At 39.7% G+C, this 24,408-nt stretch overlaps 1 protein-coding gene across 1 annotated transcript in view; it reads left to right on the plus strand.

Moving 5' to 3' along the window:
• Positions 1 to 24,408, plus strand: part of LOC139712598 (uncharacterized) — a 100,820-nt gene that overhangs the window by 49,533 nt on the left and 26,879 nt on the right. The window contains exons 7-12 of the mRNA XM_071624407.1: positions 15,873 to 16,157; positions 17,692 to 17,733; positions 20,621 to 20,662; positions 21,077 to 21,427; positions 21,961 to 22,002; positions 22,856 to 23,206. Of these exons, the coding sequence (XP_071480508.1) occupies positions 15,873 to 16,157; positions 17,692 to 17,733; positions 20,621 to 20,662; positions 21,077 to 21,427; positions 21,961 to 22,002; positions 22,856 to 23,206 (1,113 nt within the window). The remainder of the gene's footprint in view (positions 1 to 15,872; positions 16,158 to 17,691; positions 17,734 to 20,620; positions 20,663 to 21,076; positions 21,428 to 21,960; positions 22,003 to 22,855; positions 23,207 to 24,408) is intronic.

Below are 24,408 nucleotides of genomic sequence, written 5' to 3' on the forward strand. Positions count from 1 at the left end.
CCAAAACTCATTAACGACACCTCTCTGCAGACCTATTGACGCAATTGACTCTGCTGGGCGGTCTTCAATCCTCCAAACTGATGTGCAAAAACAGCGTAATTTCACAGTTGTTTAGATTACAACAGTGCAGAATGAAATCAATGCGACATTTATCCGCACAGCGGAAGAAGAGTTTAGATGTTTTATCACAAAAATAATTTCGGAAGTGGGTCTCTGGTAAAGGTGTCATATCATTCCTATTGAAAGAACACAGTGTTAAACAGTGGGCTGCATGTCACTGCCATAATTCATGAACACTTAGGAGTCGTAGGCCTACACTTTTTGGAGTTTTCAGCCCCAACCTTGTGCCCAACTTTATTGGCGCGCTGGACATCTACACCGTGTGGATAGAATAGTATTCCCTATAACCCTAAAGAACAACTCCTGCCATGTCTGGTTGCAATGGAACCATTGATGGGTTTCAACTAGAAAAGAAACAATTATGTCAACTTAGTCAAAGGGATGACCAATAGTGCATGAGAGATGACACTCAAAGTGTGATGGGTGATGTACGAACCACAAGATTCATTATAGGCCCTGTGTTAGTTGCTGGTTTGTTGCAGCCACGTCCAGTGGTCTTTCATTGCACAGGTCGCCGGTGTGGCAAGTGTAGACCTGACAATCAATTCCCTTGAAGGTCAGTCCAATAGCCTCCAGAGAGCTTAACCCTATAAAGCCCAAGCTATTTTGACCCCTTCCAGGCCATGGGGGGGGGGGGGGGGCACATTGTGCCCCTATATAACTTCTTTATTATAAGATGTATGACCATCATATTTGGCACATGGGTAGAACAACTCATACTCTATATGACCCAACATTTGAAATTTCTCAAGGTCATCCACTGAGGGCGCTATTTACCAAAATATACAGAAATACATAGGAAATACGCTAAAATAATGTTTTTTTTTAATTTCTTTATCCCAAGTATATATATGTTTTTGTTTTTATATCAATCATTTTCATATTTACTACAAAGGAAAAGCAAGTCAACCTTCACTATTTGTTATGTTTGAAGTTTCTCAAGGTCAACATTTTTTATGGGGGCGCTATTCATTTAAATGTACAGAAATATTTAAAACCTATGATGTATTGCTCGGATGGATACATATATTGGTATCATATTTCTTATTTCCAAAATATTGAAATTTTGAGTTTGCAGATTGATAATAATGATAAACAAATGATATTACAGGCAACGCTTGTGTGAAGATAACACAAAATAAAAGGGTAGTCTTTGGAAAATGCTGTATTTTCGATTATTTCTATTGTATCTATTGTTTAATGCGTATGACATATAGAAAATAAAGGAAATAATAAGAAGACCATTTCAGGGTAATTCACAACCATAATTACTTCACCCTTTGGTCCTTCAGCAAATTACAGCCAAGAAAACCCCCACTTCATCCATTATTATATTGTTTGATGAAATTGGAACAGAAAATCGTGCAAAATCTGACGAACATGGTTGTCAGTTTACGGTTGCTATGGCAACCAACAATATTGGACATAGCTAAATTATACATCAAAATGTGCGCAATAAGATTTTAGGAAAATTCACTCAAATTTGGTTGAAATCGGGTTAAGGATGTAGGAGTGGCAAACGAAAATATGGTAGGGGGGCACAATGTGCCCCCCCCCCCCCTTGGGCTTTATAGGGTTAAGGGGCCACTAATTTCATCTAGCGCCCCAACCAAGTCAGATGAAGTGAGACACATGTTGGGAGGCATACCCTCATCGCCGCACCCTCCCTCCATTTGCGTAATGGTCACATTGCCAATTATATACCTCATTTCTAGAATCCTCTCATGTGAATGGTTAAACAGGGAGTCATGAAAATAGCTGTGCCCTATTTTTTTAGTTACATGTACTGTGACCGGGGCCCGGTCACAGTTAGCGTGCTGTAAAACAGACTAGCGGGCTGGTCTGGAGACAGTCGCAACCCCGTACACTCTGCACATAAGACCACTCATGTAGGCACCAAACAATGATACGACCGCCGCGCTGTCGATCAGCGTTGATTACGTGTGCTGTAAAAGAGACGAGAATCTATATTTTTGGTATATATATTTCGGAATCTATATTTTCGGTATAAAAAACAAATAATGACTGCTTGATATTCGGGGAACAGTTAAAATTATGTAGGCCCTCGGTGATGTGAACACCATGACCATAATGCCCTCAGCTTCGCTTCGGGCATGGTTACGGTTTTCACATCACCTTGGGCCCATAATTTTAACTGTGCCCCTCATAGCAGTCATTATTTCTATACTATGAACGTACCCAACATATCTAAAAAAAAAAGAAAAGAAAAGATGGAGTAAGAACAACTTACAGTTAAGATACCCATAGTACCGCTGCAATCTAATAGGTAGCTCCTGTGACATTGAGGGAGGGGGTATTTCATGAAGCGTTTGGTCAGATTTTTTTTCGCACGGACAGACACATAAGCTACACAAATTATTTCATCTGATTGACTGAAAGCAAGATCGAAGCGCTCTTTTGTATTAGAAAAGAAAGAAATAGAGAATATGCTCCCAATCCAACTATTTTGATAATACCACTCCCATTTTCAAGAAAAGAATTACATTTTTACACTGTATGTTTAAGTATGTCACACACACCTACTTCCTTTTTCATTTGAAGCATTCTTTACCTACAGTACTGATATCCATTCTTACCCCACACGCCACTCATCCGACTTTCATCTCAATAATCCTAGATCTCAGTTAGATCATAAATTACTTGGACACCATGGTCCTGACGTAGGGAACTCGTCACCTGTCACACTTAAAGTATGGTGAACGAGACATTGAAATCAATAGAATCATATAAAAGAAGGTGTCAAAACAGAGGGAAATGTCTCCTAGAACAGATTTTTAATGTGACTTATTAAAAGATAATTCGCGCCACTGAGAAATCGCGAGTTAAAGCTGACTGATTTGCTTCACCGATATTCGCTCTGGAACAGCCGTCTTTTTCGAGCCCTAAAATATGACGTCACGAAATGAACGAAACCCTTTGTACGAGTGCAGGGGGACATCGAGATCACCATTCATAAAGCACGTATTTCTTGGTGAGCGGATGCAATATCTGGCCTGTCTTTAGTCGCATCTGCTTTCTCGGCTGAGACAATAAAACGTCCAATTTTTACCTATTGTACGGACAGACTTTGAGTTTGACATCGAGAGTGAATTGAGTGATGACAGTGACAATGACACTGATAGTGACAGTGGCAAAGTCGGGATGGTAGAAGAAGCGAGGAGAGGCAACGGAGCCCACTGTGTGGACGGAGTGCGTCCGGGTTGTTGTGTGTTGTTATGGTGCGCCAAAAGGAGCCGTCTCTGGTTATGTTACAATATCACTTCCCCGCTAATTATTGTGTCAAAAAAAAAAAAAAAAAAAAAAAAAAAAAAAAAAAACAGAGGACTCGTGTAATGATGTTGATGCCCATGATTTTTACATTAGGGCAACATTGTGCATTGATTTTGTACTGAATTCCTGATTTTCATATTGCTTCTATAGTACCGAACATTATTTACTTTGGCTCACCATAGCAATAAACCAGACCGTGTTCGGCATAAGGGCTGCGCTTGTAGGCCCATTGTCCAACTGATGCTAAGTTTGACTTTCTTGTCCGTTTGCACTGCCGTGCCCGGCCGCGCTTTTAATTCAAACCTTTCAATATTTTGTCGTAGTGGCGCTCTGCTTGTAAACAAGCGTAATCGTTCGGGCAAAGGCCTTTGCCGAAGGAAAAATCCTTTGCAGGACAAAACCACCTTTAACTATACTAGCTTTCGACGTTGAGGGGGTTAATATCCTGAATAGCGAAATAGTATTGGCAGAGGGTTTGGAAGCCAGACTAAAATTGGCCGCGCAATTGGCCCAGTTTGCGTTTACACTGAGAAAAGGCCGGGCTCGGCCGCGGCCGAGACCTCCTCCAGAGCGAGGCCAAATGCGAGGCCAATTTTGGCCCCGCATTTGGCCTTTTGCGCGTTTACACTGAAGCGGGGCTGGGCCGAGCGCGGCTGAGCCCAGCCTCAATTGCGAGGCCGGCCCGCGCAATTTTGTCCGTTTACACTACCGGGCTCGGCCGCGCTTTTAATTCAAACCTTTCAATATTTTGTCGTAGTGGCGCTCTGCTTTTAAACAAACGCAATTTGGTATAGTCTGGTTTTCAGACCCTTTGCCAACTGGATTCCGTGGAGACGAAGTCGCCGTTCAGGCAAAGGCCTTTGCCGAAGGAAAAATCCTTTGCAGGACAATACCACCTTAAACTACATGTATACTAGCTTTCGATGTTGAGGGGATTAATATCCTAAATAGCAAAATAGTACTGGCAGAGAGTTTGGAAGCCAGACTGAAATTGGCCGCGCATTTGGCCCACTTTGCGTTTACACTGAGAAAAGGCCGGGCTCGGCCGCGGCTTGGCCACGGCCGAGACCACGACCCCGTTTACAGTGCGGGGCCGGGCTCGGCCTCAATTGCGCGGCCGAGCCTCGCAATTTTGACCGTTTACACCGCTGGGCTCGGCCGCGCTTTTGCTTCAAACCTTTCATTATTTGGTCGTAGTGGCGCTCTGCTTGTAAACTAACGCAATTTGGTATTGTCTGGTTTTCAGACCCTTTGCCAACTGAATTCCGTGGCGACGAAGTCGCCGTTCGGGCAAAGGCCTTTGCCGAAGGAAAAAATCCTTTGCAGGACAAAAACCACCTTACACTATGCTAGTTTTCGACGTTGAGGGGGTTAATATCCTGAATAGCGAAATAGTACAGGCAGAGAGTTTGGAAGACAGACTAAAATTGGCCGCGCATTTGGCCCAGTTTGCGTTTACACTGAGAAAAGGCCGGGCTCGGCCGCGGCGAGACCACCTCCAGAGCGAGGCCAAATGCGAGGCCAATTTTGGCCTCGCATTTGGCCTTTTGCGCGTTTACACTAAAGCGGGGCTGGACTCGGCCGCGGCTCGGCCTCGCACTGTAAACGGGGTCATAGTCCAGAGCGAGGCCAAATGCGCAGCCAATTTTGGCCTCACATTTGGCCTTTTGCGCGTTTACACTGAAATGAAGGCCGCCTCGGTGATGATGTTACTTTGTATTGACAATGTTAAAAAAAATCCCCTTTTTAAAGAGTGAAAACTGTGCACAAAGGTTAATAGGAAATACAAATTGAGGCAATAAAGTTATCTCTTCTGATCTCAGCTAATGATATTTTATTTATCTTTGTTTTCCTCTGTTACGTAAACAAGCGAATTGATGATTCTATCAATATTACAGGTATAGAGCGTCATAAGAAGAATATTGAGAAATCCCACAGAAAATACGCAAACTTACACAGTGGGTGGTGCATAGAGGTTGTGATGTTCATAAACTTGCAGCTCCCAGACTGAAGACAGCTAAAGGAGTTTGGCGATGGGAAATCCACACAAGGTTGGCCGACTCCGTTAAATCCATTGAATCCTGGCGTATTTGGCCTTATATCTCTGCACTGTGAGCATGTGATGCCACTTTCTGTCGTATTAACTATTGACGAAGAAAGAAAGGGGGCACTGAACTACATGACATTTATACATCGATACCTAGGACAATAAACAGAAGTAATGGAAAAGAACTTAACACTCAGAGAAGGGAGATTTTGAACACACCTTGTGGACTATTCCAGAGATGCCAAGTTCAAAAAACTTTTATGAGTGAGACTTTTATGACTCGGCGTCTCGGCGTTCGCGCGCATGCGCACGCGAATGAGGAGGGTGTCCCCCTCCCATGGTAGGGAGCTTTTGTAAATTATTAGCTCTTAATGATGCGATCTGGTGCATACTTAAGTGACTATTTTTTACTAATTTTGAAAGGCAAAAGGGAAATACCTTCAATTGCAACTATCACTTTAATCCTTTGAGCTATGCTCCTTATTTTTGGCCCAAATTGCAGACTTCACCAGAGGCGTGAGAAAAATGGGTGCCATGCGTGAGAGCGTGAGACAGACCCTAAATGCTTGAGTCTCACGCAGAATGCCTGAGACTTGGTAGCTCTGCTATTCTTAAAAAGATAGTGTACGTGCATTTGAAAGCCAATGTACGATTTGAAATAAGTACATGTACTGACGATGCACAATGTTGAAAAATGGGGATGAAGGCGTTTATGATTTTGCAGAGTGGGAAAGAAGAAGATGATTTTGTGGCTGCTTTCTACAATTACTTTAAGTTAACACTTAACACTCCTAAAAAGTGTGAACTGTCAATGTTTAGTGAGTAAGACAAATTGTCAACTCTGCGTGACATCCTTATCGAGCAGCTTTCCGTTTGCTTTGTATACAAAGTTCCAACAATTGTCCCTTTTATTAATACTAGGGAACAGATGAAAGTGATTTGCTCAGGGAAAGCTCCCCCAACCCTCTCCTAAAAGAAAATTACTCTTGTTTCAGACCTAGAGAGATCTGAAAAAAAAAATCAATTCATTTCAATTCATTTTATTTTCATACTTCTCATTTATGAATATTACAACAGATATGATAATACAAGTTACATGTATTTTACCTTGTAAACAATGTGCAGAAAACAAACAATATACTAGGTGTTTCAAAAAACATTTCCCACTTATGATTCTTAATAATTCAAGAACTATACCCATTAGATAACACTGTCATTAATATGAATGATAGCTGAATAGTGTACAATTTTGTTAAAGGTGGTTTAAGTATGAAAGCATAAATCAGTTTCATGAAATCCATGGTTAATTTCACAGTTAGGTTCCAGATTTTTCTCTATTTTCAACCCTCTTTACAAACTTTCACTTTGCACAGGGGTCAATGGGTGTGTATGGGATTGTGTGGTAACACCCTGACAATGGTCCTGAACAATGGCCAGGGTTTGAATGCTTCATGATTTATTCTTGAGAAATTCCGCTATCACAACTAGTCTTTATTCAGCCTCTGGCAGTGTCTGTGTATAGTCAAACGGCTGCTGAAACTGTCATTGAGTCGCGACAGTGCTCTCCCTACTTCTGAAAATGAATTTACAATGAAAACCTGTTCTGTCGTAAACATGATGACAGGAAGCAAAGAAAATCAATTTGAGTATACACTTGTGTATATGGAGCCTTGAATAAACCTGCTGTGAAACAAATCGCCCCAATGAAAAATGCTGCTAAACTCTTTACCAAAAATGACCTCTTTTTATCGAAAAAGCAACAAATTTGTAAGACTTTTAGTAGACAGTTGCATTAAAATGAAGAACTTTAGATCAATTATGCTTATTCATATTCCAAATTTAGTGATATGTGAATCAAAATTTGAAAATGATTGCCAGCTAGAATGAAATGTGGTGTTTGCAAGCACATGGAAAGATGTGCTTACTTTTTCCATGTGCATGTATTTTACCGTTTACCGTGCATGAATTCAGACTAGCAGTGCCGAGGGCAATCGACATGAATTATTGATTAAGCATTCATGTGCCTGGGAGCGCGAGACTGACGCCTAGCCAACAGGTTGTTCAGGCATGCCCATTGTTCAGGGCCATTGTCAGCACACACTCACATACACATCATTGGTTCCTGTGCAAAGTTCAATTACAGAGGGTTAAAATTTGACCAAAATCTGAAACCTTACTTCAAAATCAATCTTAGATTTAATGAAACTGATTTATGCTTTCACATTCAAATTACCTTCATCAAAATTGTACACTATTCAGCTATTACTCATTTCAATGACAGTTTTATCGGATGAATAGTTTTTGAGCTTTTAATGATCAAAAGTGGAAAATGTTTTTTGAAACACCTAGTACATAGTGATAACACGTTTTGGAATTATAACTGGTCAAAATCGAAATACGGTTGAACAAAGAGAAATACGATGGGACCTACATGAAAGCTAGCTTTCAGAAAATAAGAAAAACATTAAAATTCTTTTTTTGTGTGTTTAAACCAAATAGAGCGTTGCAACGGCGTAGCCAGGATTTCATCTTAGGGGGGGGGGGGCGGTTAGTCTGCGAGGGAGCGAAGCGACCGAGCCCGAGCGAGCGGAGCGAGCGAGAGGGGGGGAGGTTGTGGGAGGGGGGTGTCCCCCCTCCCACGGTGAGAACTTTTTGCATTTTGATGTTGTAAATGGTGCAATTTGATGCATGTTTTTGCGCGTTTCATCGACGTGAAACAGTCCCACTTGTTTAAGGTAGCAGTTTATTTTGATGTAGATTATTATTGAACAATTTGCCTATAGAATGGTATAATTTAAATACACTTCTTGTATTGATTCTTTTCACTGAATATCATGAACGCGACTGAACCCGAGCGAGCGGAGCGAGCGAGGGGGGTGTCCCCCCTCCCACGGTAAGAACTTTTTGCATTTTGATGTTGCAAATGATGCAATTTGATGCATGTTTTTGCGCGTTTTATCGACGTGAAACAGTCCCACTTGTTCAAGGTAGCAGTATATTTTAGTATAGATTATTATTGAACAATCTGCCTATAAAATGGTATAATTTGAATACACTTCTTGTATTAATTCTTTTCACTGAATATCACGAACGCGACTGAACCCGAGCGAGCGGAGCGAGCGAAGGGGGGGGGGGTGTGGGAGGGGGGTGTCCCCCCTCCCACGGTGAGAACTTTTTTCATTTTGATGTTGCAAATGGTGCAATTTGATACATGTTTTTGCGTGTTTTAACGAGTTGAAACAGTCCCACTTGTTTAAGGTTGCAGTATATTTTGATGTAGATTATTATTGAACAATTTGCCTGTAATATGGTATGATTTAAATACACTTCTTGTATTAATTCTTTTCACTGAATGTCATGAACGCGACTGAACCCGAGCGAGCGGAGCGAGCAAGGGGGAGGGGAGGGTGTGGGAGGGGGGTGTCCCCCCCCCCCCTCCCACGGTAAGAACTTTTTGCATTTTGATGTTGCAAATGGTGCAATTTGATGCATGTTTTTGCGCGTTTTATCGACGTGAAACAGTAACACTTGTTTAAGGTAGCAGTATATTTTGATGTAGATTATCATTGAACAATTTGCCTATAAAATGGTATCATTTAAATAATCTTCTTGTACTAATTCTTTTCACTGAATATCATGAACGCGACTGAACACGAGCGAGCGGAGCGAGCGAAGGGGGAGGGGAGGGTCTGGGAGGGGGGTGTCCCCCCTCCCACGGTAAGAACTTTTTGCATTTTGATGTTGCAAATGATGCAATTTGATGCATGTTTTTGCGCGTTTTATCGACGTGAAACAGTCCCACTTGTTCAAGGTAGCAGTATATTTTAGTATAGATTATTATTGAACAATCTGCCTATAAAATGGTATAATTTGAATACACTTCTTGTATTAATTCTTTTCACTGAATATCACGAACGCGACTGAACCCGAGCGAGCGGAGCGAGCGAAGGGGGGGGGGGGGGGTGTGGGAGGGGGGTGTCCCCCCTCCCACGGTGAGAACTTTTTTCATTTTGATGTTGCAAATGGTGCAATTTGATACATGTTTTTGCGTGTTTTAACGAGTTGAAACAGTCCCACTTGTTTAAGGTTGCAGTATATTTTGATGTAGATTATTATTGAACAATTTGCCTGTAATATGGTATGATTTAAATACACTTCTTGTATTAATTCTTTTCACTGAATGTCATGAACGCGACTGAACCCGAGCGAGCGGAGCGAGCAAGGGGGAGGGGAGGGTGTGGGAGGGGGGTGTCCCCCCCCCTCCCACGGTAAGAACTTTTTGCATTTTGATGTTGCAAATGGTGCAATTTGATGCATGTTTTTGCGCGTTTTATCGACGTGAAACAGTAACACTTGTTTAAGGTAGCAGTATATTTTGATGTAGATTATCATTGAACAATTTGCCTATAAAATGGTATCATTTAAATAATCTTCTTGTACTAATTCTTTTCACTGAATATCATGAACGCGACTGAACACGAGCGAGCGGAGCGAGCGAAGGGGGAGGGGAGGGTCTGGGAGGGGGGTGTCCCCCCTCCCACGGTAAGAACTTTTTTCATTTTGATGTTGCAAATGGTGCAATTTGATGCATGTTTTTGCGCGTTTTATCGACGTGAAACAGTAACACTTGTTTAAGGTAGCAGTATATTTTGATGTAGATTATCATTGAACAATTTGCCTTTAAAATGGTATCATTTAAATAATCTTCTTGTACTAATTCTTTTCCCTGAATATCATGAACGCGACTGAACCCGAGCGAGCGGAGCGAGCGAATGGGGAGGGGAGGGTGTGGGAGGGTGGTGTCCCCCCTCCCACGGTGAGAACTTTTTTTCATTTTGATGTTGCAAATGGTGCAATTTGATACATGTTTTTGCGTGTTTTAACGAGTTGAAACAGTCCCACTTGTTTAAGGTGGCAGTATATTTAGTGTAGATTATTATTGAACAATTTGCCTATAAAATGGTATCATTTAAATAATCTTCTTGTATTTATTCTTACACTGAATATCATGAATGCTGTCTGTTCAGCAATCAAACAGAAAAAGCATGCACACGAGGGTGTAGATAGGGGTATATCCCCTCCAGCACGAAGGTGATTTTGCGTTTTCAGACCTGAAATTCAGCGATCTGGTGCAAATTTCTGGTGCAATACTTTTTCATCGAAGTGTTAAAATCACGGAATTTAGCTCTTATTCCGAATGTGCACCGTCTGTGTGTATGTATAAAGTCTAGTGAGGTAGAGCTTAGGGGAAGGGGGATTCCCCCGTTTTTAGAATTGAAATAAAGCGATCTGGGTATAGCCACAGTCTACTTCTATGCATGGCGGAAGGGGGGGGGGGGTATAGGGGCGGGCGAGCAGGGAGAAGGCGTGGGCGAGTGTTATCTCCACCCTTCCCTTCCGATGGAGCTTTTGCCTTTTTAAGGTTGAAATTGATAAATCTCGTATACGCATATTTGATGGAATCAACATTTGGGAAATCACAAAAAAAAACCACTACTGATGGGGGGGGGGGACTGAGGGAGGAAAGGGTCGATTAAAAGGGGAAATTCCCCTTATACATGAGGGAACCTTCAGTTTTCGGAATATAAGTGATAAGTCTTGTGCACTCAGAATTATTCATAATTTTTTTGTAAATCTAAAAAGTGTATAATAAGCTAGGGAAAGAGGCACAGAGGGGGAGGGCTTGGGAGGGGGGTACCCCCTCCCAAGCACGAGAGATTTTGCATATTTTGAATTGAAATTCAACGATCTGGTGCACACTTTGAGTGAAATATTCACAAAAATATCTTATTTGATGAAAGGTTGCAAAGGAGACCCGCTTCATGTGCATGCATACTGACACGCATTTTTTTTCCGCCTCCCAAATCCCCGGTCCAAATCTTAGGGGGGGGGGGGGGGCGACCGCCCCCATCGCCCCCCTGGCTACGCCAGTGGAGCGTTGCAGCTCAACACCTATTCACCACAGAGCTGCCAATCTGTTTTTACTACTTCTTAATCTTTAACAATTCATGACTTGTTTGTGTGTCTCCCAATTTTCCTGAATTTTCACTCATTTACTGCCCTGAATTTTCTGTTTTCATATACAAAACAGTATAAAACCAGCCAGGATGAAATCTCCATTTAAGTTCTATCCACAGATATCTGTGCATGTCCTGTATTATTTTTCAAATATTGTTGGACATGCCAGAAATAGATAACCCTTTCCAGTGACAATTAAATCAGGAATTCAACCAAATCATGGACTTCAATAAATTCCGGGCTTTGGTATAAGAATGTTTGACATCAAATTCGTATAAAAATGAATTGTCATTGTTTTGTTCATCCGACAGAGAGTGTTTAGAAAGAGGGAGTGTGTAGCATCAAGAAAGGGAGTTCCCCCACAATGCAGCACAAGTCCAACATGACTTCTAAATTTTTTATTTTCAGAATAATAACTATAACGACATATTTGATCTTTTGATATGTCTTTCATAAACTCATTACGGAAAAACCAAGACATTAGATTTTATAGGTTTTCCCGGTCAATTTCATACTTTTGTCATTCAAGTTCCTATTCCGAGCATTCGATTTCACGCATTCCACGCTCGCAGCACTGAATCAGCAATCAAATTCAAAATCCGGTCATTCGAATTCACTATCCGAGCATTCAAATTCACTATCGGAGCATTCAAATTCACTATCGGAACATTCAAATTTACTATCGGAGCATTCAAATTTAAGAGAGGAGCACGCATTTCACCAATGAGCAGTCAAATTCATGTCAAGCTGGCGACGGAATCTCGTCGGTCATTCAAATTCGTGAATAGGCAACCATGTTCCAAATAACTGCATTCAATTTAAAAGAAGTCCTGAATTTAGTTAGTTTGGGGTCGTGTATGCATGTGTTTCTCATTTGGCTTTGAATATATTGGGATTTATGATGATTATTTATTTTGCAGTAGAGGTCCACTTGTTCATTGACAATTTTGAACTCGCGTTTAGCAAATATATAGGAATATACAGGCACATGTCCATCGGATTGGACATAAAATGGAGGTCCCATGTGCAAGAGAGTCACAACTCATGCACGTAAAAGATCCCACTTCATTTATTCATCACAAAGAGCAGAACATCAAACTGGACCCCATATTATGGAAGACCAGCTTTTGCAGCTGAATATGGGTTATCCAGCCATCTTCTTTGATGGAAAACGAAACAAACAAACAAAAATTAGGCACTGTATGGGCCTACAGACGAACATAATACGGAGGGTTGGTTGACACTTTCGAGGAAAAAAAAACAAATTTCGACTATATTGCAACTGATACATGGACATTTTATATGTGTTGTTTGTTGTGTATTGCTGTCTTATTGATTTACTTTTGCGGGACTATGCGGGATCATTGTGTGTCAGTTTGTCTTTAAATTTATGAATTGTCATTATCATGATTATGTGGTTGGTGTTGGGGCGTTGGAAGCATGCAGTATCACCAAGAAATATGATTACTAGTCGTTGTGTTGTTTGGATGCACTGCTGATTGGACATTGCAATTTGAAATTTATTGAGATGAAAAACAAAGAATACATGAACAGAGAACAATGTAGAACCTGTAAACAACCATAATTACACTATATGCAAGCCTTTATTGGTTGTGTTGGCCCCTTTCCCTTTCTAAAAAGTGTACTCCATTTTCCTCGTTAAGTGATTGCACGAAGTAGGAACTTGATCGCCTGAAAATGAATTTGAATGCTCCCAACAAGCTCATTGGGACTATCACATGACTATCGCATGAATTTGAATGCACGAGTAGGAAAGTCGGTGCTCGCATTTTGAAATTGAATGCCCAATCATGAATTTGATTTCACGAAAACGAAATAGAACGCCCATAAATGAAATTGATCGCTCGGATTCTGAATTTGAATGCCCGAATATTTTCGCGTGCGTGCGCTGCGTGAATTTGAATGCACATTAATGAATCTGAGTGACAAAAGTTTGAAATTGACCGGGAAAACCTATATTATGAATAGATACTATGAACATAGAGAATATTAACAAATAATATATCAAGCTACAATCTCTACTTTCGACACATAGATAATAAGGTGGGTGATACATCTATAGCGTCAAATTTAATAACTATTACTGAAACTTTCAATAAAGAGCCGTTTTTACCAATACTCTCTGTGGGCATCACTTCGGACACAGGTGTTTCTATAATAGTGACATTTACAGAAATATGTACGATATTAAAAACAAAGTGCACCTCTGCATACAATCTGTTCCATTTGAACTGTCATCAAAATCCTACAACCTTTATCTTTTAATTATGTTCTACCGTAGAAAAACAAAATGTGCATTGCTTATGGGGGTGGGGGTTAATGCACAATAATCTATTAGCAATAATCATACAAGGTTAATCACACAAGAGTACAAACTCCCAAAGAGCATTTCATATTGAAGATGTTCCTAATACTCGAAATGGCTAGAAAATGCTAACAATGTGTAACAATATATATATATATATATATACGTGTATATTGCCAGATATGACACCTGTGTGTGGTGTGGTGTCAGAGGGGTAAGTGTGAGGGGTTCGCAAACGTAATGTGGGGGTAGTGAAGTGTGGGGGTGATGTGGCTTGGAGTATTCGGGACGTTGATGGCGCTAAGAACTTGAATTAGATTAATCATTATACAGTACTCGACTTCTCTCTTACATTTTGCCCAAGATCATGCACTGAATGTGTGCGTGCAGTAAAATACACACAAATTATAAAAGCATGGACATACATACAAGACCTGGTGCATAATCACTCTAAAATAGTGCACTTGCATACATACCGTAATTATCCACGCGCTTTCAAGTTTATACAAACGTATTACTGAAAACACACATGTGGATAATGTGCTTCTAATACAGAAGCAGATATCCGTACATGAATACATGTATATCATAATCCGTCCAATCCTAGAAACATGAATATTATTCCTATCATTTGATTTCATTCAACCCCTTCATTCTTGATACTGTAAACATAAGTGAATACTCAATAATCATCAACACTTTTCATAGGTTCTTGGTGCTAGATTAAAACGGGCCCTGTGAAATGAGAAGGGGTGAATGAAAAATTAAGGATCGGCATTAACTCCCTGTGGGCGTAAAGGTGTGTAATTTGGATATCCAGTACGATTCTAGATCGAGTATGATATGGCTTTCCTTCTTTTTGATGAGTTTTAAAAGCCTATGATTTGTACATCCTGAACTGAATTATTTTGTAGGTTAAAGTGCAAGGTGTAAGGAAGGATTTTGCGGCTGGTGGTTGATAATCTCAGAGCGTGTATTGTTTAGGCGGGTGTGCAGAGACGTCTGGGTTTTACCAACGTACTGTAGGCCACATTGAAAGCATGTGATGAGGTATATTACCCAAGATAATTTGCAGTTTGTATGGTCTGTGATGAAGTAGGTTTTCTTTGTTGATGAGTTTGTGAATGTGTGTGTGTCTTGGATGTGCTGGTGCAGGATGCATTTTTTTTTACTTGCATTGGTATAAACCAGGCGTTGAAGAGCTGATGTCTGTAGGCGTACTGTGGATCTCATGGTGAGGTTGGGTGGGGTGGGCTCAGAAAAGTGTGTGAGTTGGTGTTCGTTGATGATTCAGAGCTCTGTATAGGGCGTCCTCATGAATATTGCGTCTACAAGCATGGATATTGTTTGAGTTTGAGTATGTTCTTCATGGTCTGTGGCTGGAGTGTGTTGTTTGGGTAATTTGTCATTCACAAGCATGTCCCGGCGTAGCCTTCTACTACGTTGGGAGGATGTGATGGGTGGCCTTGGAAAGATACCTCGTAGGGTATCGCACTCGCTGATAATGGAAAAATGTATGTGGATGATGCGAAGACGTTGACTGTGGCGGGTGTGTATGTGATAGGGAAGTGTATGTTGTTTGTTGTGGTTCGTTCCTTGTATGAGAGAAGATTTCCCCTAGTGCAATTGTGATCATATGCTCGCGAAATTTGTTGGTTTACCATTTTGGGGTTGTAATTTCTGTCTTTTAGGTGCGATTTTAGTTGTTCCAGGTGATGAGAGGTCTTGTCGGGGTCTGAGCTGATGCGGCGAATGCGTGTTGCTTGGCCGGCTAAAAAGGTCCCGCGTAACCAATTAGTGGTCAAAATAATCGAAATATCCAAGTTTCACGGAAACTTTTTGGGAAATATTTTTTAGACAGCTCCAGATCGAGGTGTCTCATGTATTTTTTTTTAAATATTTCAAGTCAGGCAATGAAATAATAATACATGTGCACCCATTATCTGGAATCTCCGAAGTCCTCCTGTAGCACTTGTGTAGAGAAAGACTGACAGCGGACGTTAGTGTGGAGATCAAGACAAGTTGACGGTTATAATTATGTTTTGTATGTTTTTATTTCCTCATTAACAGGACAGATCGAAGTGCGCAATCTCGAAGTTGTTCCCCTCTCAGCATCATCTGTAATTGTTTCATGGGAACCCCCCGCTGAGGGCGCAAACCTCGTCACGGCGTACGCCATCCTCATCTGGGATGTTGCCACGGGACAACTGATTAGCTACAGTGTCGAATTGCCGGGCGAACATAGCCTTCTAGTCAGTGATCTCATGGCTGACACAGAGTATTTGATTGATGTAACGCCCCTTGGGAGGAAGATAGTGTCAAGGACCGCCAGTACCACCGTGGTGCCTCCAACAGGTGAGTCTAGAGATTGATGAGGCCAAAGCAGGAAGTCACTTACAAGTACTTAACACACGCTGCTTGTGATTACAGTTTACTATTCCAAGTTTTATTATGGCGTTGGTTCATTTGTGATCCGAAGGGATCATAATCTGCAGATGAAATAATGTTTTTTACTCTGAAGCTTACTGTAATTATATCATAAACTAAATAAAGTTTATCATTCCGAAGATTCGTTAATCCGAAAGCAAAATAAGGCTCTTTATTTTAAGGTTTGTTAATCAAAATATGATCAAATGTTTGTTAATATGAAGGCTTGTTAAATAAAAGGAGACATACACACACACAGATATGGTTCTTTAATTCTGAAGGTTTGTTTGTACGCACATTACTTCGTTTTCAGATTACCGAAACTCAGAAATTGCGAAACGTTTTACGCCTCCTCCATGAAGTGTCGACGGAGGCATTATATTTTTGGGCTGTCCGTCCTTCGGTCCTTCAATCCGCAATCAATTTTGTGGACAGCGTAACTTAAGAATATTTCGAGGTATCCACATGAAACTTGGCATGTGTATATTTGAGTGAGTATAAGTTGTGCCTATCGAATTTTTGGATGCACATGCTGAAGGTCAAAGATCAAAGAGTCAATGTCAAATAATACAAATTTCACTTTCCCCCATATCAATGCAGTGCATAAATTCATTTTTTGAAACTTAGTATATGTAGGCCCTACTATGAAATAAAATTCTCCAGGGAGATATTCGGGTCAAGAGGTCAAAGGTCAAAGTCATAGGTGAAGAAATAATGATAAAATGTTATTTTTCCCATGTCTCAAATGGTGCAATATATTTTCATGGTCTACGAGCGTCGGAAGCGGGGGGGGGGGGGGGGGGGGACACAGGGGGCACTTGTCCCCTCCCTTCCCCTATACTTTTTTTTTTGGGGGGGGGGGGGGAAGCAAAACAAGTTTTTGACGAAAATGAACAATGCAGGTACTTTTCTTGTCCAAAGTTGTTAATTTCATATCTGAAAATGCAAAATTTGTTTGTTTGTTTATTTGTTTTAGTAGTAGTTGTTGCCATGATAAAAGAAATCATGGGCGTACGTTCTATAAACATTATAATAATATCATAAGGATTCAAACCTACGACTTCCTGATCTCCGGACAGGCGTCATCTTCACTAGACCGCCCAGCTTCTCGCTCGACAGCAAGTTGTCTTTGTAATCCTTACATTATGCAGCGGGTAGTGCTTATATTTATGTCGATGTGATGTAGGGCAATTTGACAAGCGGTTCAAATAAAAACATCTCAACTGAAGGATTTCATTAATTTGAATAAAGATATCAAATACTGGGGAAAATATGAAATTGCTGATGTCTGATTTTCTTTTTTGTGATAAGATGGCGTTAAGATTTGATATTTCATCACACTGTATTTCAGCATACCAACGTGTTGTGAGAATGACTATGTCTTTCAAGGAAGATCATAGTTTTGAATTATAATTGGTTCATCACTAGCAAACATTTGCATTGTTACATTATTCTGGTTTAGGATCTACTATGGCTGCAACTACTCAGAGCTCGCACAGTCAGGGTAAGTAAAATTTGTGATTTCTTGACTGACCAAAAAAAAAAAATCCAAAAACTCACTTGTTCAACATGTTCAAGTACTGCAAACGACCACATAAAAGCTCAATTCATCATTATCTATTCATTCTGGAACACGGCAGTCCATATTTTGATAATCACTAAGCTCTATATGGATAATTGTAATGAAGCATTGTATTTAATAGAGAATGGACTAAGTATCAATAAAATTGGTTGATTGCACCAAAATTGTTTTTATTAGAGATGTACATTGTACTTGAGACTACAGAATCAAAACAAAAGTATAACTGACAACCATGAGCAAACAAATAGACAATAAGCCATCACCTCTCCGAACTTCCCGCGAGACTATCGCGACAACACTAACGTGTCGTGGAGTGTCACAGTTCCATCGGGATGTCACCTACACGTCCACTTTGTAACTTTCGACACTGCATGTAGAGACTGGCTTCACATCGGCGACGACCATTCCTATTTTGGACCAGTCAAGCCCTTTGACTTCGACGTTAACTCTGAACGCACGTTGATTTGATTCGTTTCTAATGACAGATCCACTAGCACTGGATTCAATATAACAGTGCAAGCAGATTGTATGCAGGGTGAGCACTTGATTATGTCGTTAACATGATGAGTTCTATTTTCCTTTTTATGCCACGAAGTGGTGCCGGAGGCATTATGTTTTCGGGTTGTCCGTCCGTCCGTCCTTCCGTCCGTCCGTCTTTCCGTCCGTCCGTAATGAATTTTGTGGACAAGGTAACTATCAAAACCTGTTGAGGTATCCTAATGAAACTTGGCATGTATGTGTATTAGGGGGTGAAGTTGTGCCTATCAACTTTTGGGTGCACGTGCTCAAGGTCAAAGGTCAAAAGGTCAAGGTCAAATACATAAAATTTCACTATTTCCACCATATCTATGCAATGCCTGAAGATATTTTCTTGAAACTTAGTGTATACATGTATTACCCAATTTAGATTCTCTGGTGAAAGTTTGGGTCATGAGGTCAAAGGTCAAAGGTCAAAAGGTCGAGTAAAAGTATTAAAACTTCTTTTTTTTCTCTGTAAATTGGAAAATTGTTCAAGGTATCTTCATGGAACATAGTATGTACATGTACTGACTGGCAGTGATTATCTAGAGAATGTAGGGTTCATGGGGTCAAAGGTCAGGGGTCAAAGGTCAAGTGCAACACTTCAAAATTTTACTATTTCCCTCATGTTCATGCAATGCCAGCAGGATTATTATTATTTTTTTACACTTGATGTATGCATGTGTAACCTAATAGAAATTCTCTGGAGAGTTTTTTTTTCTTTTCCTTTTTTTTTTGCCTCAAAGGTCAAAAGGTCAAAGATCAAGTGAAAGTGCTGAACGAACTTTTTCCTCCATATCTCGGAAGTGGCTCAATTTATCGTGGAACTTACTGCATATTTATGCATGTTCTACCTGAATGTGATTATCTTATGAATTTTAGGGTCAAAGGCCAGATGAACATGGTAACAATTTACTATTCAGTACAGAATTTGCACTTTTTCTCCATACCGGTACCATGAAAATTACTGAATGCATAAATGTATGAATGGGTCAAAGTCAAGTTAAAGTCCTTAAATCCCCAAATACATGCTCTCCTATTCATCCAATTAAACCAAGGTCAAGGAAGGTGAACATTCAACACATTTGTGACAAACTTGTCATTTCATTATTTTGCCAGTTTTGTGAAAATGTAATCACACATTGTCCACATGTACTATCTAGACCTATTAGGAGAATCATGCATTATGGCGGAGGCATACCAGTCGCCATAGCGACATTTCTAGTTTCTGTTTATTTTCCCTGTCTGCATTCATCCATTCATCAAGCATAAGATTTACAAAGTCCCACTCAGTCGACGGCTTTCCAACTTTGCATATTCCGCTCAAACTCAGAGACCCGCCTAACACGATCAATAAATCGCCAAATGCCACAGTAAAATGAAAGCGTTTCTCGCGATTCCGTTCCTCTTGTCAATAGTTTGCATTTTATGTGGCGATTGACTAGCAAGAAGTGTTTCATATTGGATTTGTGAGCAAATTCTAAGTTTATGTCACTGTTTTGTGGGCAAAAGTAATATATTTACGGTAACATAGCTACTGGGCATTTTAGAGAAAAGCAATTATAGATTTGTCATAGAATTTACACCGATGCAAAGCTTGGCATTTTCTTTACATCTTTGCACTTGCAATTACATGTATTCGTGTTCTATGACCAATTATTTGTTGAAATAATGATAAGTGAGCACGAATTTAGTTATAATTACAACTAAAATACAGTATTAACTGCACACAATATTTTGAGATAGAAAAACAGGAGAGTACTCAAGTGGCGCGGCAATGGTTTGTTGAGAAAGCACATCAATTGGATACTTTTACAATGAGAAAGCTTATGATTGTGGAAATAATATACACGGTAAACCATGACAAGGTATAGCGGCAAGATCACAATAGTCCTACATATTGAAGTGTTACAGGCCATTCCTAAGTTTAGATATACTGACTCTATGGTGGCAATTACTATGGGAACTATATTTGTTTTTAGTTATTTGCACAATATATATATATATATATATATATATATATATATATATGTATATGTATATCTACCCTTTTTAACATGACAGCGATACTCCACAGAAGTTAAGTTTTTCGTCTCTTACGTTGTATATAATTTTGTTAATAGGAACATCAAATGATGAATGATATTTTCTTAACCGTAGAAAACCTTTGCTATCGAAATTCAACTTCCTTAACTTCGATCCAAATCTTCGAAATCGAAACATTTGTTGTTGTTTTTCAGTATAAAAGTCATAAATAATAGTGTGGTTATTTTTGCTGTTAAATCTGCAGGTGCAGGCACAACCGAGCAACCATTGGTCCTGGACACAGACGGTGAATAGTTTATAATTATACAAGTTATAATGAAATTAATTATTCATTTTTCTGCTTCCAATGTTCAAACAAATCTCAAGAGGTTAAATGCTCTATTGATGAAAATCAAAAGTAGCAATCCAATCATACTTTCCAATATAATGTAATATTCTCTGTTTAATCTATAATCTGTTTGATGCTTTGTTTTTGTAGCCAATCATATTGCTCTTGATATACGACCTGTCTGTTGTGGTGTTGCAAAGGAACACTTCTATTAGCCCCACTTTGCATTCTAGTCCAATTTTCTTTGGATTCAGTGCTTCAGACGTCTCAGAATTTTTTTTTTTAATGTTAATATTAATTTACAGTTAAGTTGCATTCATCTTGCATTGTCAATTCGTTGAGACGTTCTAATACTGCTTTTCATCTTTTCAGGTGGAAACGTCAGTCTTGTTCCCGGGTTGACCTACCGCATCGCCTCACCAAATTTCCCAGGCGACTATGATGATAATTCAGATGTCCTGTGGTCAATCAATTCTCCTGCTGGATGCTCACTCAACGTGGAATTTCTCAGTTTCCTAACGGAAAGTCCCTATGATTATGTGAAAGTAGGACCAGGTTCGACTCAGGCAGATGCAACAGCAGAGGAAACGAGAATCACGGGAGACCATGAGACGCCGTTTGACGTTATGGTGAATTCGACGTCAGCCTTTGTGTACTTCCACAGTGATGGGTCCGTAAGATATTCTGGTTTCAGGGCTGACTTGACACTCAAGTGCCAAGAAGGTGAGTTTTGAATACATCAGCTGCCAACGGATGTGAAATTGAAAACATGACAATTATCAAAGCTGTAACGGATTTCCGAACAATATCATCACCCGCAGGCACGCAGTTTGATATCTCAACCCATCTGAATTCCGTTTAAAGACGAAATGTGGGCAAGGAAACATACTGCGAATATTGATTTACCTGTTATTCAATATTTTGAGAAAGCATTGTTATTTCCTTTCTGTTTTATAACCCCCATAACAGCTTCTGCGTATAACAAGTGTAATAAACAACATTTCTTGAGAAAAAAAAACTAGTATATAAAAGGCATAAGAATATCCGTCCCAGGGAAACAAATACAAAGAAGATAAAAAGAATTGTCGGTATCTGAATTTTGTAATAAGTTGAAGTTAAATTTTGACACTATTTGAACACAGCGGCGTGTTTTGAGAGTGACAAAGTCTTGAAAGCTTGATCACGTTTGAGTTCTGAATAGGTTGGCATTCTGCACCAATAGCAAACATTTATATTGTTATATGATTCTTGTTTAGGTTCAGCTATCGTCCCAACTAGACAAAGCTCGCACAGTCAGGGTAAGTAATATTTAAGATGTCATGACTGACAAGCTTTGGATATCCAAAAGTTTTCTTGTTCAAGTCCTGCACACGACTACGTAAAATTATTATGTAGTCATTCTGGCACATAACATTCCACATGACATTTTAATAATCAGTAAGTTATCATAAAGGTAATTTTACAAAGTCTGGTATTTACCAAAGAATTGACTAAGTGTTATACAAATTAGCTAACTGCACAAAAATTGTTCCCAGTGTAGATGAGACATAGCTGAGATGACAAAGTCATAAGAAAAATAAAACATAACTGATGACCATGAGCACACCAAAGGGCCAGCGGAGTGTTTTCAAAAGAGGGGAGGGGGGGGGGGGGACACCTCAGGGTTTCACGAGCTAACAAGCAAAAAATAACAATAACAAAAAAGGCATTCAGCGCAACTTCTGATGCCACTTCCGGGTTTCTTCAGCTAACAATTATACAAGTTTTAATGGAATTGATTAATCACTATTCTGCATAAAATGTTCAAACAGTTCTCAAGAGCTTAAATGCTCTATTAATAAAAATCAAAGGTAGCTATCCAATCATACTTTCCAGTATAATATAATATTATCTGTTTAATCTATAATCTGTTGGATGTTTCGTTATTGCAGCCAATCACATTGCTCTTGATATACGACCTGTCTGTTGTGATGTTGTAAAGGAACACTTCTATTAGCCCCACTTCGCATTCTAGTCCAATTTTCTTTGGATTCAGTGCTTGAGACGTCTCAGCATTTCTTTTTTATGTTAATATTAATTTACAGTTAAGTTGCATTCATCTTGCATTGTCAATTCGTTGAGACATTCTTATACTGCTTTTCATCTTTTCAGGTGGAAACGTCAGTCTTGTTCCTGGGATGACCTACCGCATCGCCTCACCAAATTTCCCACTTGACTATGATGATAATTCAGATGTCCTGTGGTCAATCAATTCTCCTGCTGGATGCTCACTCAACGTGGAATTTCTCAGTTTCCGAACGGAAAATACCTTTGATTATGTGAAAGTAGGACCTGGGTCGACTCAGGCAGATGCAACAGCAGAGGAAACGAGAATCACGGGAGACCATGAGACGCCGTTTGACGTTATGGTGAATTCGACGTCAGCCTTTGTGTACTTCCACAGTGATGGGTCCGTAAGATACCCTGGATTCAGGGCTGACTTGACACTCCAGTGCCAAGAAGGTGAGTTTTGAATACATTAGCTGCCAACGGATGTGAAATTGAAAACATGACAATTATTAAAGCTGTAACGGATTTCCGAACAATATCGTCACCCGCAGGCACGCAGTTTGATATCTCAACCCATCTGAATTCCGTTTAAAGACGAAATGTGGGCAAGGAAACATACTGCGAATATTGATGTACCTGTGATTCAATATTTTGAGAAAGCATTGTTATTTCCTTTCTGTTTTATAACCCCCATAATAGCATCTGCGTATAACAAGTGTAATAAACAACATTTCTTGAGAAAAAAAAAAACAAGTATATAAAAAAGGCATAAGAATATCCGTCCCAGGGAAACAAATACAAAGAAGATAAAAAGAATTGTCGGTATCTCAATTTTGTAATAAGTTGAAGTTAAGTTTTGACACTATTTGAACACAGCGTCGTGTTTTGAGAGTGACAAACTCTTGAAAGCTTGATCACGTTTGAGTTCTGAATCGGTTGGCATTCTGCACCAATAGCAAACATTTATACTGTTATATGATTCTTGTTTAGGTTCAACTATGGTCCCAACTAGACAAAGCTCGCACAGTCAGGGTAAGTAATATTCAAGATGTCATGACTGACAAGCATTGGATATCCAAAAGTTTTCTTGTTCAAGTCCTGCACAGGACTACGTAAAATTGTTATCTACTCATTCTGGCACATAGCATTCCACGTGACATTTAAATAATCAGTAAGTTATCATAAAAGTAATTTTACAAAGTCTTGTATTTACCAAAGAATTGACTAAGTGTTATACAAATTAGCTAACTGCACAAAAATTGTTCCCAGTGTAGATGAGACTATAGTTGAGATGACAAATTCACAAGAAAAATGAAACATAACTGATGACCATGAGCACACCACAGGGCCGGCGGAGTGTTTTCAAAAGGGGGGGGGGGGGAACACCTCAGGGTTTCACGAGCTAACAAGCAAACAAAAATAACAATAACAAAAAAGGCATTCAGCGCAACTTCTGATGCCACTTCCGGGTTTGTTCAGCTAACAATTATACAAGTTATAATGGAACTAATTAATCACTATTCTGCATAAAATGTTCAAACAGTTCTCAAGAGCTTAAATGCTCTATTAATAAAGATCAAAGGTAGCTATCCAATCATACTTTCCTGTATAATATAATATTATCTGTTTAATCTTTAATCTGTTGGATGTTTGTT

This window comes from Diadema antillarum, unplaced genomic scaffold (assembly GCF_040938485.1).
Source record: "Diadema antillarum isolate AM-2024a unplaced genomic scaffold, OU_Dant_1.0 seq00001825_RagTag, whole genome shotgun sequence".
NCBI lineage: Eukaryota > Metazoa > Echinodermata > Echinoidea > Diadematoida > Diadematidae > Diadema > Diadema antillarum.